Source organism: Leptinotarsa decemlineata, unplaced genomic scaffold, assembly GCF_025532065.1.
Source record: "Leptinotarsa decemlineata unplaced genomic scaffold, Ldec_3_MD MMD2_P_RNA_scaffold_9, whole genome shotgun sequence".
Taxonomy (NCBI): domain Eukaryota; kingdom Metazoa; phylum Arthropoda; class Insecta; order Coleoptera; family Chrysomelidae; genus Leptinotarsa; species Leptinotarsa decemlineata.
In genome coordinates this window covers 9,554,120-9,577,602 of record NW_027412536.1, presented here as the reverse complement: position 1 = coordinate 9,577,602, position 23,483 = coordinate 9,554,120, and the positions used below count along the sequence as shown (strand labels likewise).

The window sequence follows — 23,483 nt, the reverse complement described above, 5'->3', positions numbered from 1 at the left end:
ATGCTTTGTTGAACTCAATTTTCCTTGAAGAACAATACAATATTTATTTTCTTATAGTTATGTATCTCTCCTCGATAGTTTGTACTTTTGATTTCTGTTAGAGTTTTGACATATGGGATGTTGCTTCCTTGGTTGAGGCTTTGTTCACGAGATGAATTTGTTACTAGTTAACAATCTTTCTCTCAAGCCGGCTACTCACTACGCGGGACTTGCCAAGTACTTGGCAAGTAGCGAGTAGTGTGTATGGCGACTTGTGCTGACTTGTCGAGTTACTTGGACTTCCCATCGGTTGTCGGAAAACGGACCCTAGTCAAAGACGCCAAGTCGATTACTTCCGAGTTTGCTTTGTCAGCGCTACACTACGCGGACTTGGCGAGTTGCTGCGAGCGGTGTTGTTGTTTTCAATAATAAAAAGTTATTTGTTGTGTTGTGTTGACTTGCCACACTTACTTTTCTGGATATTTATCAAAAGGAACCAGTTATTTTGGACCCGTCACAAAAAAAGCATAGAATGAGAAACGAGGTATTCGATGACTGGAAGCGAATCCAAATTTAGTTTTTAAGAGAAACTAATTTAGAATGCAGCATAGATGAATTGAAGAAGAAAAAGGAATCTCTTATGGCTACATTCCGTAACTGCAAAATGAAACTAAAAAATAGTGGAAAAAGTGGTGCTGGTCTAAGTGATTTGTACACTCCTAACTGGTTTGCCTTTCCAAAGATGTCAAAATTTTTGATGACCCGTGACTCTCCAAAAAAAAAACAATAAATTCAGAGGTAAGGTATTTTTTCAGATAAAACTTGATTAAATTCAACAATAATTTTCCTGCCATGAAACTTTTCCTTCATTCATAAAATATTGTGCAAATTCTTCCCTGATATTTTTTGCTTGCATGGCTGGTTTTCTTGCTACTTTTTGTAAAGGTAGCATATATGTCATATCGTCTTGATCGATACGCCAGGATCCTGGCACAACATTTCCCTCAACTTCTAGATCGAATGTTCCCGTTGGTGTGTAATATCCTCGTGGAATTTTGCTTTTACTTAAAAAATTATGCAGGAAACAGCAAGACATTGTGACAAGAACAACTTTATTTGGCTGTAGCAACATATGTTTTCTCAAGACTCGAAACACGGAGCTCATAATCCCAAAAACATTTTCCACTATTCGGCGGGCACGGCAAAGTCGGTAATTGAATACTTTTTGTGAGCTTCCTTTCATATAAATGCCTGGAATAGGTTTCAAAATATGTGAACTCAATCCAATAGCATCATCGGCAACAAAAACGAAGGGTAAACATCTGTTCGTTCCGTTAACTTTCTAGTTCATTGGTAAATTTAATTGATCGCTTTCCATTTTTTTCGAATAATAAAGTATTTCTGAAGACAGCTCCATCACTCAATCTTCCTTGGGTTCCACAATCGACGAACGTAAAGCAATAATTAGCATCTACCAAAGCTAATAGTACTACGCTGAAAACGTGTTTGTAGTTGTAATATTGTGTTCCACTGTTAATTGGAGACTGTATCATCATATGTTTTCCATCTATCGCTACTAAACAGTGTGGAAAATTCCATTGTTTGTCATAATCCAAAGCTAACTGCCTCCATTTATGTGCAGTGGAAGGAAGCTGAAAATAAAACCTAATTTATAAATTATTTTCGTTTCTCCAAACGACAGCTAATAAATGTACATTTAATTCGTTTTCAGAATGTTCAATTTCATGAGAATGTAGACATCGGGGAAAATAGCCAAAAAACGCTAATCTCACAGTTGGAAGAGGCAGAAACCACGGATAATGACGAGATTACAGCAGTTACTTCAGGTAAACTTCAATGATCGGACCAAATATCTTAAAATTTAATATTTGCATGAATTTTTTTTTTCAGAAGAAAAAGTGCCAAATACCCCCGTCATAAAAAAGAGGAAAGTTTTAGCACAAAACCAGGAAGATAAAATTTATGAAAACATGGAAAGCGCACCTAGCCAGAGAGATTATGTCATGCATGAAATAGATAATGTAATGTACAAAGCTAAATTAAGTCTGAGCCAAAATAAACCCTACATTTCTCTTACACTACTATGCCCTAATTCCTACCAGAGTTCATATGTTTCAACACCTTTGCTCTCTCCATCTGACTATCACAGTACCATACAGAATTTGACTCCATCACCAGCAGAAACCTTTGTTCAAACGGAACACCAGAATGTGAGAGAGTTGTATGAAAATTTCATATAAACAGTTATGTACTTAGGATTGTTTTTTTTCTACCGATTTGCATTTTCAGTTATGTATTAATAATAATAAATATTATACTTTACCTTTATTAAGTCTTGAAGTTCTTTCGATATGGCTGTACATACTTCAGGTACAATAACATATATTACTTGTGGAGAAATTTCAAACAAGTAATGCAAAATTTTGTAGCTATCTCCAGATGTCAAAAAACGTAGAGTTAAAGCTAGACGCTCTTTTGCAGGTATTGCTCTTCTGAATTGTGTATCTTTTTTTGCAATATATGGTCCAATTTTATTAAGCAGATTTTCAAAATTATGGAACAAAAATTATGGAACAATCCTGATGGCTCTTTCTGCAAATCAGCCAACATATCTATTCCACGGTATCTGTAAATCAAATCAAATTAAAACTTTATTATCATTATATTTTAAATTTTCATATTAAAACATGTTCATCCTGCATAGAATGTTGTACGCACCTCGGGCAAAAACATCTTTAACGCCCTTCGACGTATAACAGCCTTTGGCTACGCCTTAGTCTGTTATCTTCACACCGCTAAAAGCTGTACTTTTTGTCCTAGATGCATAAATAACTATCATACATACCTTTCTTTACTATTCAAAGATGACACCCACCATCTTCTAGGTTTGCGCTTCTTTCTTCTATTTTTGAGTGAAAGATAACCACAACTTAAAATAACAAAAGCAGCTAATGTAGTCGTATCGGCGTCCATTTTTAAATTTAACTTGCACTTCCCGATTCTTTCAAGTAGACTAGTAATGTGTACAGTTTTAACTTGGACTTTGATATACTTGCCAAGTATATCCCAAGTCAAGTAGGTTTCATATATGTAGTGAAATTATTCGAGTCCCAGACCCTTTTCTGTCTAGGAAGGATATTTCCTGTTTCCTGTACTGACGAGAGGTAATACCTTGAAACCGCGGTCTGCAGGTGATCTACTTGAATAATTTCAGCATGGTCCTGCTGCTGGACGATCGAGAAACATCTGCGAGACTAACCTCTGTGAGGAATCTTGCATAAATGTCTGTCGGATATAATTCAATATCCAGCGTGTTTACTAGCCGGGTAAGTAGTTGTTTTTCGACATAAGTTTACCACACTCTACTGTGTAGGTAGTTGGGAGAGATTGATATTTCGAAATTAATTTCGAAATGTTTATTTCCTTATACTTAATAGTTTATTAACGTCGTCAGCATTAACTAATTTAAGCAAAACTACGTGAGACGTTTCAAAAAGGTTTTTAATTTTTGATGGGATGTAGAGAAAATATCAATTTGATCATTGTACTTGTTAGTGTTGCGAGCAATTCTACATAAAGGAGAAGTTTGAGACGAATTAGTTCTCCGAAAAGGTATCAGGAATAAGTAGTTTGTTCTAAGTGGCCGGATAGGAACGTTGATTTCAATTTGGTTCAGTATATTGGCAATGTCTAAGGAATTTGAGATAATTTTATGTAAAAATAAAATATCAAATATCACTGTTCTACTTGATAGGGATATAATATAGATTTTTTTTTGCATTTTCAATGTCGCCGTTGTGATTGAAATTTTGTTCAAAACAAATATAATTGACAAACTTGTTCTGGATGTTTTACAGGCGGTGTATATAAGTTTTGTATTGGGAACACCATATAGTAGAAGCGAAGAATATCTTACTATACACAAACGCATTATAAACACAAATTGAAGATTTGATGTTTTCGAAATATTTACATGTTCTCATTACATAGCCTAACATCCGTGAGGTGGAGTTTGCGATTGATTTAACATGTAGATCAGTTTGGAATTGAATATAATGCCTAGGTCCTTATCTTACTAACTCTAGTTATTTGATCATTTTTGATAGAGTAATCAAATTGTACCACATTGATATTTCTTGTAAGTGTGATACAATGGCATTTTTGAAAATTCAAGTATAAGTTAGACGAGTTACAATATTCAGTAAGTCTATTAAGGTCGTCTTGGATCTGATAATAATCATCTAAATTCCATACGGTGAGGTAAAGTTTCATATCATCTGCAAACAAAAAGTTGGCATGCTTAAAACACGACTTTATATTATTTAGATAGATATAGTATTTAGATAGATATTCATTATATTCTATTAAATTCGATTCCAATGATCGCCTTGCAAAGAAATCATGCTGTTCTGATATGATGATGAATTTCACGAGAAAATGCATATATTTGTAAACCAATTTCTGATAGGCCTATAATTTCGTATTATATTTTTCTTTCCATTTTTGAAAATTGTTATCACATCCACGTTTTTCCAGTATTCAGAAATTTAGAGATTTAAAGCTTGCTTTCAAAAATAATGGTGGTATTCCATCAGGCCCAGCAGCTTTGTTATTATCCAGGTCATTCAATCCATTTCCCACCCCATTATCTGTAAATTAAATGTAATATAGGTCGTTATTAGCATTATTTGATGGTGAACTATTATAATTGAAGTCATGTGTTTCTGGTGTGTACACGCTTTGAATGTAAGTTGAAAACAGGTTGCAAATATCCTGTCCATTAAACGCTATGGTCGGTATCATCATAAATAAGCTCGTTCGTGATTTTACTTGCGCATTGTTTTCTCTCAATACAGCAAGTAAGCCCTGTATTCCGACATGTAAATTCTTCAAATGTTGCTCACGTATAAGTTTCTGAATTACGGAATGTCCATAGGGTAAGACAAAAGGAAAACGGAAATCTAGAAAATATTCTTGATCGAAAATTTTTGTCCTGAGTCGAATAATGCCTTCCTCGTCTTTGAATGTTCATAACGTTTCGAGTCCAAGATCATTTACTCCTCCAAATGCTTCTTGTTGTATCAATTTTATAAGGTAATTTTCGGAAGAAACTAATTCTTGCAGCATCAGTTGACCGGTGATCGACGCCGATCACCGGTCGGCGTGTGTGCCAGGTCCCGTACCCACAAGTGGTTCACTATTGGAATTTGGACGACCGGTATAAAATCGGCCGTCCAAAATCAGTGTGTGTGCAATTAGCCTAATTCGGAATACAATGATATGGACAAGAAAATCCATTAGGATTAAATAGTCTTTGAGCAAGGGATAAAATAACTATCTTAGTTATCAAATCTATGTTGATATCTTTACACCAATCAGAATTCAATTCCAGTGTCCAAATTTCTTTTCCAGTTAGGATCCAAAACTGGAGACAACTCAGTTACTAATTCAGTGTTATCAAAAACTGTGTGCTCCCACCCTCGTGGCAGCACACAACATTTACATTTAGTTTGGTCTCCGCTTTTTAATAATTCTGAAGCAATTGGAATCATTGATTTTGAAGTAGAATCGGGGTGTTTTTTGTTTTTACATTTATATCAAAACCAAAGACTACCAACGATTCACGCTTCTCATTTTGTAATTATTTCCTGAGGAAAGGTTTTCTAAACGAGCTTTTAAAGTAGAATCAACATCATAGCCACCGCTTCTTTGCCAAACTCTTATAAGATCTTCAGGAAGACAGGATTCACTGCACTGATTTAACATCTAAAGTTTCCAACGATCTCAACTGTGATTCTACCTTATCATATTTTATTTCTAGTACAATTATAAACTAATATTTGCAGTTCTCGTACATACACCTCCACTAAGAGATCTTTTCTTACAAATCTGCCTTCAAGGCTTTCTACCTATTACCTTAGAAAACATTTGGTCTTCCATCCTCCAGCAACTGACTCACAGCATCATTAATTCGAGTAAAGGACGCTTTCTGAGCTTCTAGCATTTTTCTACCATCTTCATAATCAGCAAAAACACTTGTCCTGTCACGGTTGCCAAAATGTTCGTCTTCGAAAAATACCTACCCGGTGATTGAAAACGTCTGATATAGAGTTGGAATAGTTTCAAAGTGAGACTAAGATCAACTAGAACGTTCTGGTTTTTAATGACAATCTTGACGTTACCAAATATTCAATATGACATATCAACATTATTAATTATACGGAATGATCCAATATTATTTCAATGAAAAATGTAAGACGATTTACAAAAAATAATATGATAATAAAGGGAATATGTCCTCAGAGTTCGATTTACACAGATCAGATTACCCCCCAATCAAACAACCAAAAATCATACATACTTTGGAAAAGAAACAGAGACAATTGCGGGATTTTTCAGAAAAATCAATGTGGAATTGGCATTCAGGCCACATGCCAGGTCTAATTTCCTTTTTAATGCCAAAGATAAAATGGACAAGATGAAAAAATCGGGAGTTTATAAGTAGGTAGGTATACCTAAGTGTCCAGAGTGTAATACTGTTTATGTGGGACAATGTGACCGAAATTTCTCGAAACAGTATGCTGAACATGAAAGGTCTTTCAGACTAAGTAAAAGTGATTCGACGTTTTCAAACCATTTCTTGGAATGCAACCACAAGTTCCCGAATCTAAACGATACGGAAATTTTGAACTAAGCAAGTATGGGTTGGAAACTCGATCATTTGGAATCCTTGAAAATTCACATGCATAATCATCGCGGATGTAACCTACTAAATGACCAAATCGATCTACCTCTGTTGTAACAGTGGTCCTGTAATGTATAGATATATTTATAAGGGTTAAACATCATTTATTTTAGTTTATTATATTCGATTGCAAATGTCCGCATATGACTAAACTGCAGTACCATTAGTTACAAATACAAGTGGTAAAAAACATGAGAAGTTTTATTTCTCCAACCTCTTCCTGAAACCTGGAAAACTATGGGCAATGTGACACCAGTTTTCTTTTCCATTACTTCCCTTTTCCATTACTTCCACTAACATACAGTGTCACCATTAAAGTGCGCACCATATGGGAAACTTTTTTTTCGAAAAGTTTCAATGGAGTTTAACTTCGGCACTTGTTTGTGCTTTAAATTTGACTTAAAATGATGCGGTCAACTGCGACCCACTGACGTTCAGTGTTTGTCAAATTCAACTTTTTTTTTTAATGAAAAAGTGCATTTTTAGATCGAATTTAACAAAAAGTTACTTGAAAAAGTTGTGTCTACGGCAATTTTATATCCATAAGCCAAATTTTATGCAACTAGGATAAAATTAACGTTTTGCTTATTTTTGACAGATATCCCCTTTATTTTAAAAAACAAGTTCGGTTAATTGTCATCAATTCATGTATACATAACAAACTCATCATGGAGTTTAACTTTTCTGATACATTTTTACTTATACGGACATTTTTAGAGAGAAATTAAAAATTTGCTATAAAAATTTTAACATGATTGGTGCAAAGTTTTAATCACTTGGCTATTTTCTTAAACAAACCTTTGATTTCGAAGAAGCAGAGGCAACTAAAAAAAATTACAAATAATTTCGATAGAACTATTATTATTATTATAAATTTTAAACAACAATAATATTATAGAAAATACAAATGGGTACACAAAATTACTTATTGATCTGAATGAGGTTGTCAAACACTTATAGCCTACATTTCAGTATGTCGTCCTCCACGTTCACTGTAACTGCATTTTTAATAAATCGGGGATTTATATTTGCACAGCACTCGCGAATGGTATTTTCCAGATGTTGTATGTCAGTAAATGGTCTACTTCGGTACACTTTTTGTTACAGGAAACCCCACAAGGAAAAGTATAAAGGCGTCAAGTCGGGTGATCTAGGTGGCCAATAATGTTCCCAGTTACGTCCAATAACTTTGCCTCTGGACATTTGTTGGAGGGACTGTTTTACAGCAACCGTGTAATGTATTGGTGCGCCATCAAGCTGATACCATAGGTCGTATTTAATATTTAAAGGCATATTATCTAAAACTTCACTAACCTCATTATTTAAAAGGTTGAGATAACCGACGGGTGATAAATTTTTCCTAAAGAAAAATGGCCCAATTATTTGGTCGTTAATTATCCCACACCATACATTAGTTTTAAAGGAATACTGATCACCATATTCAACTGTGAAATTAGGATTTTCTTGGGCTCACAATCGGCAATTTTGAGATCTTACCGTTCCATTTGAAGAGAACGTTGCCTCATCTGTCCATAAAATTTGGACGGAAACTTTACATTTTCTTCTCTCTCTCCTTGAAACCAGAATGAAAACCCCAAACGGACATCAAAATCTCGTTCTTTTAATGTGTTAATAAATTTTGGCTTGTAAGGCCAAAATTTATTCTTTAATGAAATTTTTCTAACACTTTCTCTCTTGTAATCGGTATTTTTTATAATATCGGTTATGCTCGTTTGCCCGTGTTCAATAACTTTTAAACAAATGTTAAGTTGGGCCTCCTAATCATATTTAATTGGAGTGTGCTTTTACTTGAATTGATTTGCTACGGATCCTGTTTCTCTGAATTTCGACATACGACACAGTAGTATGTTGAACATTTTTTCCTGGATGCCGTTCATTAAAAATGTTAGCTACTTGCTGGTATGGTGTATTCTCACCACATATTAAAACTATTTCTATTCTTTCCTGGAGAGACAACATTATTGCAACAATAACTGTTAAGAATTTGACAAGTAAATCAACAACTTGACACTACCATAGCATGCATTGTGTTTGTCAAGACCTACTTAAAAATTTTATTCAACGTGATTAAGCATCCTTACCGCCCTAGTTAGTGTTTATAAATAATCTGTAAATACTGAATATTGAAATTTTAATGTAATTTCAACTCTAGTAATTTTATTAATACTTATTTATTGCAGTTTTTGAGTTGTGTCTACTTTTTCAAAATTGAAGGTACTGACGTTTGTTTAAGAAAATAGCCAAGTGATTGAAACTTTGCACCAGTCATGTTAAAATTTTTATAGCAAATTTTTAATTTCTCTCTAAAAATGTCCGTAAAAGTAAAAATTTATCAGAAAAGTTAAACTCCATGATAAGTTTGTTATGTATACATGAATTAATGACAATTAACCGAACTTGTTTTTTAAAATAAAGGGGATATCTGTCACAAATAAGCAAAACGTTAATTTTATCCTAGTTGCATAAAATTTGGCATATGAATATAAAATTGCCGTAGACACAACTTTTTCAAGTAACTCTTTGTTCAATTCGATCTAGAAATGCACTTTTTCAATTTTTTTCAAAAAGAAAGTTGAATTTGACAAACACTGAACGTCAGTGGGTCGCAGTTGGCCGCATCATTTCAAGTTACATTTAAAGCACAAACAAGTGCCGAAGTTAAACTTCATTGAAACTTTTCGAAAAAAAAGTTTCCCATATGGTGCGCAATTTAATGGTGACACTGTATATTAAAATCAGAAAGCAGTAGGTACTATAGCGTACATTTCAGTTTCTTTTCAATCCCTTGATATCGTGTCCCTGGACAGTTTGAGTAGTTGCTTCTTTTCATAGAATTCCATAACATAGCGTCGATATTTCCACAATAATCTGTTTCAAAAGGATAACATTGAGGTTTAATTTTTTTTCGTGGATTTGGATAACTTCACGATGGTGGGTGATCTGATAGTACTCGGAGTCAACTTTGCAACAGTTTAACCAAATCATTATCTCTTACCGTTTACAAGATCCCCATACAGATATTTAAACTTGAATGGCCTTGAATATCTACTTGAAGTTAAATTCGTTTATCGTCATGTAGGTACTTTAAATACAACAAAAGTTTTTTTGCTAATCTATGCGAATATATTATAATTAATTTGCGATTACGATTCTCTCTCATGTTAATGGATTTTGCTTCCATTGAGCCAAAATAATTTGTACTTTTTTATTTGTTAGAATTCAGCTAGTAGTAATAGTAAAGTGAGTATTTATAAATTCAATAGAGCAGAAGTAGGTACTACTATATGTGGCGAAAAAATAGCTGACCACCGTAAGAAAATCAATTCTATGTAAATTCGAACTCAATAAATCCACTTTCAGTCAAGGGAATACATGAATCGTTTTAAAAAAGAGTAATTATAGATGATTATAGGTAATGTTACATTGAGTAGTTGTGTTTAGGTCTAGATAAATGAAATTATCAGTTCTATTTCAGAATATTTGCGCACGCTATTTAATAAAATTAAACATTATCACAGATGACGACAAAAATTCCCGATGAAGGGCCCGTTCCATGGAAGAAAAAATATTCAATATTATGAGCACACGAATTTGTATATACAACATTAGTTTCACTTATTTTATCTTCTGACGATTCTAGAGAAACTTACACATGTTCTCTTTGAATTAATCAAGAATGAGCAATTTCAATGGATTTTTAAACGGATAATTTCAGTCACAAATTAGGTTTGATTTATTAGTGAACGGATTGTATTTGTCATTTTTGGAATTGCTGACCATCGATCGTTTTGAGTGAGTTCATCAACGTTTCGCAGAGGGAAGTGGGTGGTATCTTCAAATTATAATTGTTTGCTTTGAGTTTTACATCAATTTCGAAAAAAATTGTTTTTTTTTTGGAACATAATGCTAAACTATTTTTTAATTCTAATCCACTACCGATTTTGATTATTACATTTTTCTTATACCTATGTATAACGGTTTACTTTGGGTGAACAAATATGATTGTGATAATTATTTCTCTTCAGATAAAAAGAGGCAATATCAATTTATTGAATGTAAACTGACAATTGAAGAATACTTCAGTAAAGGGTGTTTTACTTTGTTAGGGTAGATTATGTCTGTATTGAATATTCTAACATTTATCATTATAGAAATGAAATTTATTATTTATTTTTAATAATTTCTGCTTGTGAAGCTTATTTTAGCCATTCACAAAAAAATCGAATATTTCTTTATTGGGAAAGAATGGTTTTGGCTTTATACTTTTCCATCTTTATAAAAAAATGTGGGAATCTTTCAAAGAAACGAAGATACACAATCTTTTTTATGAAGATGGAGTAGAAACTCCAAACGTTTCGTTCCGAAAAAATTCTCCTAAAAATAGGTATACCCCTTTCAATTCAAACTTTATTTCATTTCATGTTTCCCTAAACTCATGATTTGAACAATCAGCCTGTTTCAATCCATCGTCAGTTTTTTCATTATATTTTAGAAGATGAAGAGTCAAAGAACCGCTTTCACTGTTCTTTTCTAGGTGTACTTGAGAAATTAGATGATTTCTCTTCCTGATTAGTCATAAAGCAATATTGTGTAACAATGATGTGAAACACTTGTGGGTACTTGAAAAAGATATCAACACCAATAGTTTAAACAAACACTGGAATATTATGCTGTGAATAAATTTTTTCAATAGTACATTATTTCAATCTCTCATAATTATTTTTTTCAATAGTATGTGAGTACCTATTTGAGTTATGAATTTTTCAAAAGTTCAGTTTTTTAACATTGGATGTTGAATGAAAAAACTGTATACATATATCTTTTTTTTGTGAACATAGGATTATTTTGATATTTTGGAATAATTATTCCTGCTGCAATTACTATAATCAATACTATTATGATCAATTACCTATATTTTCATTACTGCAAATAATATATTTGATATTTATAGTATGTAGTTGACATTGCCAATGTTTCTTGTTGTGTGTTTAAAAATATTATTAGTATTAAAATAAAATTATTATTTTAGGTTCATAAAACAAAATTTAATTGAAGTGATGTAAGAAATTCAATGTGAAAAGCAATTACATAAACCTCAAAGGATACACCAAAAAGGTAATTTGAAATTAAAACAATTACTATGATGATAACCTCGTCTACATTTGATATTCAAGGATTGAGTTTTCTGTTGATCCCACAGAAGGCGTTTTAGCTTACTCAGCTCCTCCTTTAAGGACGATCGAGTCCAGCAGCAGTACATTTGTGGTTCAGCCTAGTACCACTAAGACGAGTCGAAACAGCGCTGCCTGATGTTGAATCCCGAATTCGTTGTTTCTTGGACTCTAGTTTCAATTAGCTGCCTTGCAGTGAAAGGAAGAATTTCATTGATGAGGGTTCTTTTTGTGCTTGCTGGTCCTTTCAAGTTCACAATGAACACCCAACCGGTGCACATTTAGGAGTCAACAATAGTACAATATTAGAACTGTCTCCAGGTGCAGGTACATAATCCGCAGCATCCTTTACATATAGCAAACCAGCAAACATGAACAGAAAGCCAAGAAAAATATATCAGTGAAAGTAAGAGGTCATTAAACAGTGGAATAAGCAAAAATAACAAAGTACTCCTTAGCCAAATATCAACACTGGATTTGAAATAAGCTGCATACTGATTCAGTCAACTTAATGTATAAATCCTATTATACCGTATTTTCACTATTTCCAGATTTATAATCATTAATTTTTTTCTGAACTAAGTATAATTTGTATATTTTTTCTATATTTTTTCCATATCAATTAAACAAAAGTTTCTTCCCTTTTTTTCAAATTTATTTATGTATTTTGGTGATTTTCTACTGTTCTTATTCACATTGGGATTCCAAATCTTTTAACATTCAAGAATACATATTTTTCAAATTATCACTTCATAAAAGACCTATCAATGAATTGTCGGTATTTAAGACCCTGTGTTTCTGTTTTGGTATTCGAGAAAATGGTGGGGAAAAGAGGAGTTTCCAGTTTTTTTTTTGTTTTTGATAGACACCTCCAGAGAAATACTAAATTCGAAAAAAAATTCTTGATTTAACATCGGTAAATATTCTGTTCTACCAATTTTTCAAATCAACAATGAGATAATGCAAAAACCTGTTGTTTCTGAAACATCTGTTTTGAACAATCCAGGACTGAGTTCATTTTTATAAATCAATCATAACATGGCAATAATGTCTACATTTGTTATCAATCTATAATGACTATTTGATGGTTTATAATTGGAAGACATCCAAATTTTTTGTATTCTGCAGTCAGTGGAAATTAAAATGTAGGTATTATAAAAGGGTATAAAGGAGTGATAATGGAATATACAATTGAAAACTGTACAAACGTTTGTAATTTTTCTCCCAACATTACATAATTTCATTTTAGTTCAACAGAAAAATATAGTTTCCTAAAATATAACAAACTTTCAAAAGACAAATCAAAAAGTAAATATCTAACATAACCATTAATGACTAGTTTCATTTAAAAGACCCCATGGTAATAAAATAAGTAATGATAACCAGTAAATATCACAAAACAATTTGTTCACTTCATATATGTGCCAATAAAATATCATTATTGAAAATTGGAAATTGATTTATATTTATCAATATAATTGTTATCAAAGCTTGAAAAATATCTGAATTGTGTCAAAATTCACAGGAGATTCAAAAATGATAACAAAAAGAGCATATAATTAAATTCATTTGTGACATTCAATTGTTCACTGACATTGCTATGTTTTTTTTATCCTTTGGAAGGTTAACTATTTTATTTTGGCTTTTAGTTGTTTATTCCATTTTTATTTTGAGTACATGAATCCAACAAGAATAATAAACATGTGAACACAAATTGGTTTCAACCTGATTGACCTTAATTATGGTTTGAAATACTGGGTAGAAAAGGAGAGATAAAACATCGTTGAAAGGACATGTACTACTTGAACCCATAATGTAAATAATCAATCCAGAATTTTATGAAATATATAAATAAAATTCTATAATGAATTGGTTTTTATTTAAAGAGATATCGTTGAAATGACATTAAGTAAATGGGTATTTTCTGTAAAGTTACAAATGTCTTCAATGAGAAGACATTTTCAATCTTGTTTTTTTGGGATAAAGATTTCAAAAATACCTAAAATAGTAAATAAACTGAATTTTCCGTCTCAATAATGTAGTTATTTGTGATTAATTTTTCATGACAAATGATGTGCAAAGCCATATCATAATTTCCAAAAAAAAAAGAATGCTATGGAAAAACTGAGATGAATATTCAACACAGAAAGACAATTGGAATCCATATATTAATAAATAAATTAGGTATGGGCTAGTAAAATGGAAGAAAAAATAGATGACTTTAACACAGGAAAACTATGAAAAATAAAACATATTTTCATTTTGCACAACTTAAAGATTTTCTGCCCTAGAACCAACTTAGAAAATATTGAATAACTTTTTCAGGAATTTCTTTAACAAATTTTTTTCAGTAAATATGAAAATACCTATATGTTAAAATTTTTTGCGTCTATCCTCTTACAACCTTCCAAACATAGAATCCCAATTCAAAAAAGTTTTCTACAAATACATTAACGAATGCTGCAAAAATGCTAAAGTAACATGAAGAAAAAAATGTCCTAGTTGTGTTGCTATTATATAGTTCTGACAAAATTCAAACACTCTAAGGCAATACAAAAATATTAATTATCACATTGTCGATCAAATGCTCATTGACAAAGTTTATTAAAATGATTTATATTGAAAATATGGTGTATTAAAAGGAGTAAGTAACATGGAATTATTATGTAGAAATAGTAAAAACTCGTCAATCTACCAAGTACAGTGATATATAATAAAACATATATTCAGTGACTTTTTCACATTTCCTAAAATCAATGAATGAATTGTATGTGATGAAAAAATATATGAATATAAAAAACATCATGAACTGAAACTTTGAGAAAACTTTAGTTATGTAGGCACTTAAGGATGTAACTTCAGGTTCACCTTAATTGTTTTGCGATACCACTTAGAGTGCAACAGATATCACATATTATATGAAAATTGAAAAAAAATTTCATATCCCAAACAGGTGAATAAATTTCAAATCATTTTGTATATAATTACCAGAACTAGGGCTTTGACAAAGGCTTTGGGGAAAATAATGCTGAAGACTGTTGAAAAAAGTTAATAAAGAACGAATAAAATCGGCATAATTTTATCAAATATTTCAGAAATAAAATCATGAACATTTTTCTCTTTTACTTTTTTTGACAGTTTTATATTTGTATGAAATCTCTCATACACAAGTAATAGTTACTAACTGATAACTACAAATTACATCTAATTTAATGTGGTCTTCAATATAAATTAATGTATTAATGTTTGTAAGTAAAGCTCATCTTCACTAACTCATCACCTTCCACATCTTGAAAAGGTGAAATACTGTAGAAAACCAATTGTATTTTCTTTGAGATAATACACTAACAAATATATACATATTAACTATTCAACTCATTCAATAATTGAGTATTATCATTTTGCTCATATATTATTTCTTACAGACAATAATCCAAGACCAGATTTGAAAATTTCTTTTTCGATAAAACTGAATCATTTTTTTTTCATGAAATTTCACCATTTTGTTAAACATGATAATATAAAAAAATTAATGCCCTGTACTGTTGCACTCATGCAACATGTAGGGAAAAATTCTGTTGACTTAAGTGAAAAACACTGTTTCATATCTCTTGATTTCTTAAATTCAATGAAAGATTAAGATATTATTTTTAATTCATTGATTGATATAACATGTGAAAGTTTTGTGAAACTTATGGAAATGGAAGGAATACCAAATGACCATCACAATTTCACTTTATGAGTATTAGATATTGACCCACTCTAGAAGTTAATCGAGTAATAGATTTTTGTATACATTATATTGAGGAAACAGTTTTTCTCAATCATATTTTTAAAATTTCACCAATATTTTTCCCAAACCTTGTCACAGGTCCATTTTCATAACAAAACTCGGTTAAGATATAATCTTTCTTACGAACCAAGCTCGGCAAAAGTAATGGTCATCTAAAATGTCCCATAGCTCTACAAGAAACAATTTATAGCACTTTGGATTTCAACAACGGATAGTCGGCTGTTACAGGAGCAGTCCTAGCTTTTGATCTCCTATCACCAGACATATAGGCTTTGTAGAAAAACCTAGCAAACAGGACAAAATAACTGAGGTACATGGCAATAGAAAGTTTGATATTTATGGGTGAAATGTGGCACTCTTGCTGCTGCTGCAGTAGCTGTCTAGCCCATAAATTCACAGCACACCCAATGATCATCTGTAATAACTGTAACGAAGTAATAACCATGGCTATCTGCCTGGGAGGGTTATACCTCATAGCTCTCAAAGCATAGTAGGAATACATCACAGAATGGACACAATAATTCATAACAATGAACCATCTTGCACTAGCTGTATACTCGGTGTAGCTGAACCATGAGTACAGCAAAACAGTTATATGATGATACCAATGGAGAAATATTAGTGGCTGCTTCCGAAGAACTATAAAGATGGTATCGCCTAGTTCAGGAAGCTTGCTTAGGACAAACATCCAGGTCCAGAAACCCGAAACTTTATCTTGCTCAATGAATGAAGGAATACATACTGAGTGGTATAGACCATGATGTGAAAGAGTGTGTAAGAATTCGGGAACAGTCCTACTAGCTCCCATGATGCTGAAACAGGCCAGTAAGGTGTTCCAGAGTACCAAGACGCCTCTTAGTTCGAATTTCTGTCGACTTTGCATGATGTATTGGCCGCCGAAGATGAGAATCATATAAATTCCCACATAATAAAATCCCAGAGTCCAGTTATCTTGCATCCATGTGCGAGTTTTTTGGTGGATGAAATCCGATTCAAAGTTGAAAATATAGGAATAATTTGGCATGGTAACTTGAGTGTATTCTTGCATTTCGTTGGTAGTATACTCTCACTAATGATTAAATCGGCACCGGCCCACTTTCGACGCGAATTAAAGCTCTCTACCTTTGACGGTCGACTTATAAAGCAAAGGCGAAGATTGGACCTGGAACACCTCACTGCCGCGCCGCTTATTAAGTATACGCCCAATGTGAATGACGAAGACTGCTACACTCGCGCTTGCGTTAGGCATTCTCGCAAAAAGATGAACCGTAAACGAAAATTGCAACCTACAGGGTGAAGTACAAACTTTTTTTAAAGGTTCAATCATACTCGAATGAAATGGGTATACTCACTATCAATAACTGAAGTATCAAATAATATTCATCTAAAATTACTAGATTTTCTCTATATTTCAGTCACTGATAACCTACAAAAGCATTTTGTTTTGACAGCTGGAGATATAATTTTTAATTTTTTCTTACACTTCACTCTCACTCCTAGTGTCGAAAATAATGGAATAACGGTAATTCAAGAACAACTATACACTTCAAAGGATAGCTGAGTTCTGTGATTATTTCCTTCAGTACCATGAATCGTCGACAGTAAGTCGTGTCGTCATCAGCGGTGCTATGAAGAAGCCCATTGAAATGTTAGAGAAATGATTTTTTTCAAGAGTGGATACATATATCTGATTTTTCAAAGAGGAAATTGATGATTTGGTTAAAACGGAGCAATAAAAATAGATGTTGGAAATAGTTGTAGACTGGCCTAATGGGCCCAATTCTAGAGTCATGGGAATATATACAACATTACGAAGTCAATTCTTTTTGGAAAACAATAAAATTAGGAACCTTTGAGCCGTGAAAATTTGTGTACAAATACTTTATTTGCAATATATTAGATTTGATTGAAACTTTTAAATACTTTTATAAACATTCCTTTCTCTCAACTATAAAAAGAACCTTATTTCCTATTTACCTGTATGACTCAAGTATTTGTAGTTAGTGATTGTTCACATTCGCTAGTTTAACGTCAGATCACTCTTATTAATAAACATTATTTTAAAATGGTTAAGGCTTCGCGGCCGGGTTTGATGAAGGCCTTCGATTTTTGGAATTTCTTTCAGACGTTTCACTGGCGCGAGTGGATAGCTACTTTAGAGGTTTTATACATCTTGGGTTTATCTTCGATGAACCAGCGAAACGTCAGCAAAAAATTCCAAAAATCGACGGCCTTCAAACCCGAAAAATAGTGACACTGATATTATAGTAAAATATTTCAAAAATAACACCCTCAAGTATGCGTACTATTATAATTCTGTTACCTAAAAAACGTTACTATTAAATATAACTTACATATGACTGACAAATGTTTCAATAATGTTTTGCTTCAACAATTATGCAATATATAGAATGTAAATGTGAAACGTTACAGATACTTTGAATTAACATAACATTCTATATCTTGTAACACTGTTATGTAACCTACACGGACATATCACTGTAACATCCATTTAACATAGGTACATGTTAATTGTGTGAAATCTATTTTCTGGGTTTTTTGACCATGGTCTGCAGGTTCTTACTCCTGACATTTCGAGTTGTTTTCCCGTTCCGAACGCGGTAACTACGATGCTGGACAAATGGACTCTTATAATTATAATATAATTTGCTTTCAATTATAAGAACAAAATTTTGGAAAACATGTTATACACATTTGATCAACCAAATCCTAGAATGTTATCCTTCAAAACCAAAGTGAAAACATACATTGATTTGTTAATTCAAATTTCTGCCTCATTTGACTTGAAATATCGAGAAATATTTGTAAACACCCAAAACTATAAAAAAGATCCAAACGAGAAATAATTAGCGGAAGAGGTGCCTTCTGGAAAGCCATAACTGCTAATCTAGACTCATTAGATGGTGAATATTACACCAACTGTATTAATAAACTCACCGAAGATGAACACCAAATAGAAAATCTTTTGAAAAACCAAATATATGTTACCACATCAGTAATCAAAAATTTCAATACGACTATACAAAAACTTCAAAATCGATGAAGAAACATCCAATCGTGATATAAAACAAATAGAACAATCGATCTATAATTATTCAGACGATCTTGCGTACTATGAAGGAATCACTTGTTAGGAATCACACGTCAAAAGGTAAGACCTCTTTAATCCTTAGCTCGCACAAGTTTCGACTTCTGAGGATTGTCGTTCGTAGGGGTGCGACAGCTGGTTAACGGAAAAACAGATAAAGCACATTTATAAGAACATTGGAAATATGCGAAACATTAATGGAGAGCTACCTTTTCTTGAAATCAATCTTTGATAATATTGTAATGTTTTCCTGGGTTTACCAATAATTGACCACACTGTATAATAATCAAAATTAACTTTATTTTACCAAACACGTTAACTAAAACTTCAAATATGTTTCAAATATTTATCGCCTTATTAGATCGCTCTGTACCGTACTGTCAGCGAAACTTGACTATATCGATATGCGCGTAGGTAGTATTTATATATGGCCAATAGGGAATTCGTCAGAAGTCCATCGAAGCCAGTAGTATTATGCTCGAAGCAACGCAACGTCTAAAGTGGTGGTTAGCGCACGTCGAGTTGAGCACGTCACAATCGATTTATAACGACCAGCGGCGGCAGATGTTATTTTTTATGGGACGATTTACCACACTACCCCCTTCTCTGAGAGGTTGTTCGCCCCGAACAATATTCCAAGAGGGAACATAACGACTCCATTCTCTCTATGTGGACAACTTTAGACTTGCTTCTGGGTGACAATTAGATTCTGTACACCAGATCGATTATCTTTTTGATTACCAAGTTAGGTCCTCGCCATGGTCTCTGCAATTTTGTCACAAGCCATTCCGACGTTGGGGTTGGTAGAGCCACACTGTATCGCCCTCCCCTTGAAGCTCACCGGCAACGACTTTTTGTCAAATCTTATCTTTATCCTGTCGCTGAATTTGGATCTGGCAAATTTTTATTCAATTTCCAGTCTCTCCTTCAGGCCATTCACACAATCTGAAAGAGGCACCTTTTGAGATTCATCGGATGGGCTGCCACACATTACATATCTCGGAAGCTTCAGTTCTCGACAAGTTAAGAACATGGATGGTGTGTAACCTGTCGTGAAATGTTGAGAGCTCTTGTATGCCAACAGAAAGAGAAAAACCAATTGATCTCAACCTCTTTGGTTTTCGGATACAAGATCGAGAGGTAGTTATTTATCGTACAATTATGCCTTTTGTTGTTCATCTTTCCTTTATCCCAATAAAATCATCATTTCTTTCCATGAATCCGACTGGAAGTTTCGGCCCTGATCCGAGTGTACCTCATGGAGTACTCCTTGTCGGGCGATTACGTTCTGCAACAGGGCTTCTGCCACCATTGCAGCCTCTTGGTTGGGTAGGCCATTTGGAGAAATGATCTATCACAACCATAAGGAACTTGTTACCGGACATTGTCATAGGAAGTGGTCCCAGAATGTCAACTGCGAATCTGTCGAAAGTGCACTCCTCTTGGCCTTGGCCATCCGGGCTTTCCCATTTCCGAGCCAGTAGTCCTTTTCCTGCTGGCCGTACTTGGATATATCTTGCCATTCCGGCTTCACTCCTTTGTCAATCCATTCTCGTACAGTTTTCGAAACCGGATACTCCTTCTGCGCTACGATGACATCTTGAAAGTAGTGTTACTCTCGGAAGCTGTTATAACGATCATACCACACCCTGGTCAGGTGATACCTCACATCTTCTGTCTGTATCCCTGGATAAGGGACATTACAGGTTGCTACCCTCCGGGCCAGAGGGAACCCGAAGCAGCTGGAGGTAGGGAAGCTTATCTCCCTATCAGAGCTGTCCATAAAAAAGTACCTGCTCACTCTTTTGTTACGTCTGGTGGAAAGTCATTCTCCTGGTAACTGGTGGCCCCTTAGATTAGGTAAGTTTCCTTGTCTAAGGGTGGCCCTCAATAGAACTTTTCGCTGTTGTTGCGAATCATTTTTGGCAGTTTCAAATTCTAAGGCATAAATGATTACTTCATTCAGTTTTTTATGACGTGACATCCTTAGCGATTGCTGTAGCTCCGTGTCACGAACCCCGTCGATGGAACTTTGGACACTAATCCTGTGAGTGAAGTTATCAGGTGCTTCTGTGGGTAGGCGAGTCTTTCCAACTTCAGTCCCAAACTCTTGCAAACTTGAGATCTCACCTTGAGATATCACGATCAGTTGAGCTTGATAGACTTGTTGAAGGTATTCACTACCATACCTGATCTCCAAAGCTGATACGACTGCTTCGTAATCCTTCTGCTTATTCATTGAAATATTCTGAAGAATTTTGGAGGCCTTTCCTTGTAGTGCCAATATAAGAGCTGTTGCTTTCTCTTCATTTTTCCCCCTTATTTTCTGCAGCGGCCTCAAATTGTCTGCGATAAATTGTCCATGAAGATTCGCCATCGAAGGTTGGAGTTTTAATAAAACTACTGCTAGAAGAAAGATCTGTCCGATTTTCATTTTTCCACAGCGATCCTCTTCGACTCCGGTGATGCTTTCTGAAGTTCCGGAAAACCTCTCCAAATTTTTAATCGACCCTTTCTCGATTTCATATCATTTTTAGAAACAAGTGGATTCGTTTTCCGATGACAATCCAGTTTAGCTTACTTCTATACGGTGCTTGTAGTATAAAAAACTTCCAAAGTGAGCCATTCATTTCAAAAGAACAGGTGCTCTGACCTCTAGCATTCCAGTAATTACAGCTGTCACAATAATGCACTTATGGAAGTACGACTTGAAAATGAGTGAATTTCAGTTCTGAAATGTTAGAGACTTAATATTGAACTTTTTTTAAAATGGTGAAAAATGAGAAATGAAACTTTCTATGTTTTTATGCCACTTGTATTTATATAAACTTTATTGTATTCGTTTGAAAATGTCCTTATAGGACGAAACTGCAGTAAGGTTAGATACAAATACAAGTGATATAAAAACGTAGAAAGTTTCATCTCTCAATTTCCATGATGATCTACCACGTAGTAACGCCTACATCCATCAATTTATTACATGAAATGACACCTGAAGGGTATAATCATTTTGCAGGTCTGCAGGTCAGCAAATTGTTCTCAGTAGACATTGCTCTCGTAATCTTGTAGGAGGACAGAAATTCTTGCAGGTCGGCTCTGCCAGACATGAATCTCAACCAGGTTAATCATTTTGGACAGGAAAAAATTTCGAACCCCCACCTAAAAAATGCACAATTCTCAAAAAATTGGAAATACATTTTGCAGGTCGGCGGAAATTCTTGCAGGTCGGGTGTCCCAGACATAAATTTCGACCAGGTAGATAAGTTTCGACAGAAAATGTCGAAAATTATTTGGCTGGTCGTAATTCATGTCTGGGAGACCCCACCTGTAAGAATTTTTGTCCTCCTACAAGATTACGAGAGCAATGTTTACTGAGAACAATTTGCTGACCTCAGACCTGCAAAATAGTTATACATCACCTGAAGGAAGACTTTTGCTGATGGTAACCTTTTGAAACGAGATACCACTGAAATAAAATCGTTTAGAGAAGGGAAATGGTTAAGGTTGATAAGTACATTGATGAGGACGGAATTTGGTGGAAAATGTACCAAATATGCTTTATATATTTCAGGAGGTATATCATATCAAATTAGATCTGAAAGAGAATGTATGTTACCATTTACATATTATCCATATGTATATGTTGATATGTATATGTTGATAGGGATCAAATTGTTAAGTATATAATAAACAGTTCAATATGATATATAAGAACATACGCTTTCACAGCTGCAGTCACGATTAGCGGAAACAAAATTCGGGCTAGTAGAACGGGTCGAACGAAGGAACTTGTAGTACGAAACGCACTAAGGCAGATATCATCAGTGGTATGTGCATATGTCTCAGCAACGTCAGTTATTGCTGAGACTTTGAAATATAACCTTTGTCCTCGCAGTCAACGCACATGTCGTATTGTTTGAAATATGTTTTCCGTTAACCAGCTGTCGCACCCCTACAAACGACAACCCTTAGAAGTCGAATCTTGTGCGAGCTGAAGGCTAATGAGGTCTTACCTTTTAACGTGTGATTCCTAACACGGGTTGGACGATGGCAAGTGAAAATCGATCGTTCAGCCTGCGACTTGAACCATCGACAGACACATCGGCCGATTGACTGAGTGAACAAAGCACCCACGTCAAACCGCTTGGCTACCGACCGACCGTATTAAATTTCAACATTAATGACTTATGGTTTTATTTCAATTTTCTGCACGGCATTAGCCGGGTTAGTTGTTGCTTTTCCGTCGGATATATTGTTTTTCTGTTGGTATCTGCCACACGTACCTACCAAGTCATAGGTCTACATGAGAGGCAAGGGGTAGGGTGTTTTCAACTGATCCTGGAGCATATCTTCTTGTTTTTTCTTTTAAATGGTTAGATCGCCTTAGTGCATTTGTTGATGCTTCATTAATTAGGGTTTGGTAAGGTATTTGTCCTCCTTTTTCACCCGGATGTTTCATTAAATTTGCCTGTACTAGGAATACAACAGGTAATATTCCTTGTGTTGGTGCCTCCCCAGGTTCATTGATTCTAGGAATGTGTATTGTTTTGTGGGGTATATTGAATGTTAGGTCTTATTGTATTTTGATTTGTATTTGTTCTTGGGTAAGTGAATTATGGCTTTTGAATTTATGGATGTTTAGGT

The 23,483-nt window shown here is 34.0% G+C and overlaps 1 protein-coding gene and 1 long non-coding RNA gene across 2 annotated transcripts; one reads left to right on the top strand and one right to left on the bottom strand.

The window, feature by feature from the left end:
* Window positions 1–641: 641 nt before the first annotated feature.
* On the top strand, window positions 642–2,289 carry LOC141480520 (uncharacterized). Its single transcript, XR_012464396.1, has 3 exons — window positions 642–777; window positions 1,712–1,826; window positions 1,891–2,289. It is a non-coding gene; the product is annotated as an uncharacterized lncRNA (long non-coding RNA).
* Window positions 2,290–13,133: 10,844 nt separating this feature from the next.
* Baldspot (elongation of very long chain fatty acids protein baldspot) lies at window positions 13,134–17,168 on the bottom strand. Its single transcript, XM_023157634.2, has 2 exons — window positions 17,083–17,168; window positions 13,134–17,016 (listed from the first exon to the last, which is right to left on the bottom strand). The coding sequence occupies exon 2, from the start codon at window positions 16,776–16,778 to the stop codon at window positions 15,915–15,917; it is 864 nt and encodes a 287-aa protein (XP_023013402.1). The 5' UTR covers window positions 16,779–17,016; window positions 17,083–17,168; the 3' UTR covers window positions 13,134–15,914.
* Window positions 17,169–23,483: the final 6,315 nt, after the last annotated feature.

Coding starts and splice junctions, on each gene's coding strand:
- Baldspot (XM_023157634.2), bottom strand. CDS start 16,778: ATGCAAGAATACACTCAAGTTACCATGCCAAATTATTCCTATATTTTC.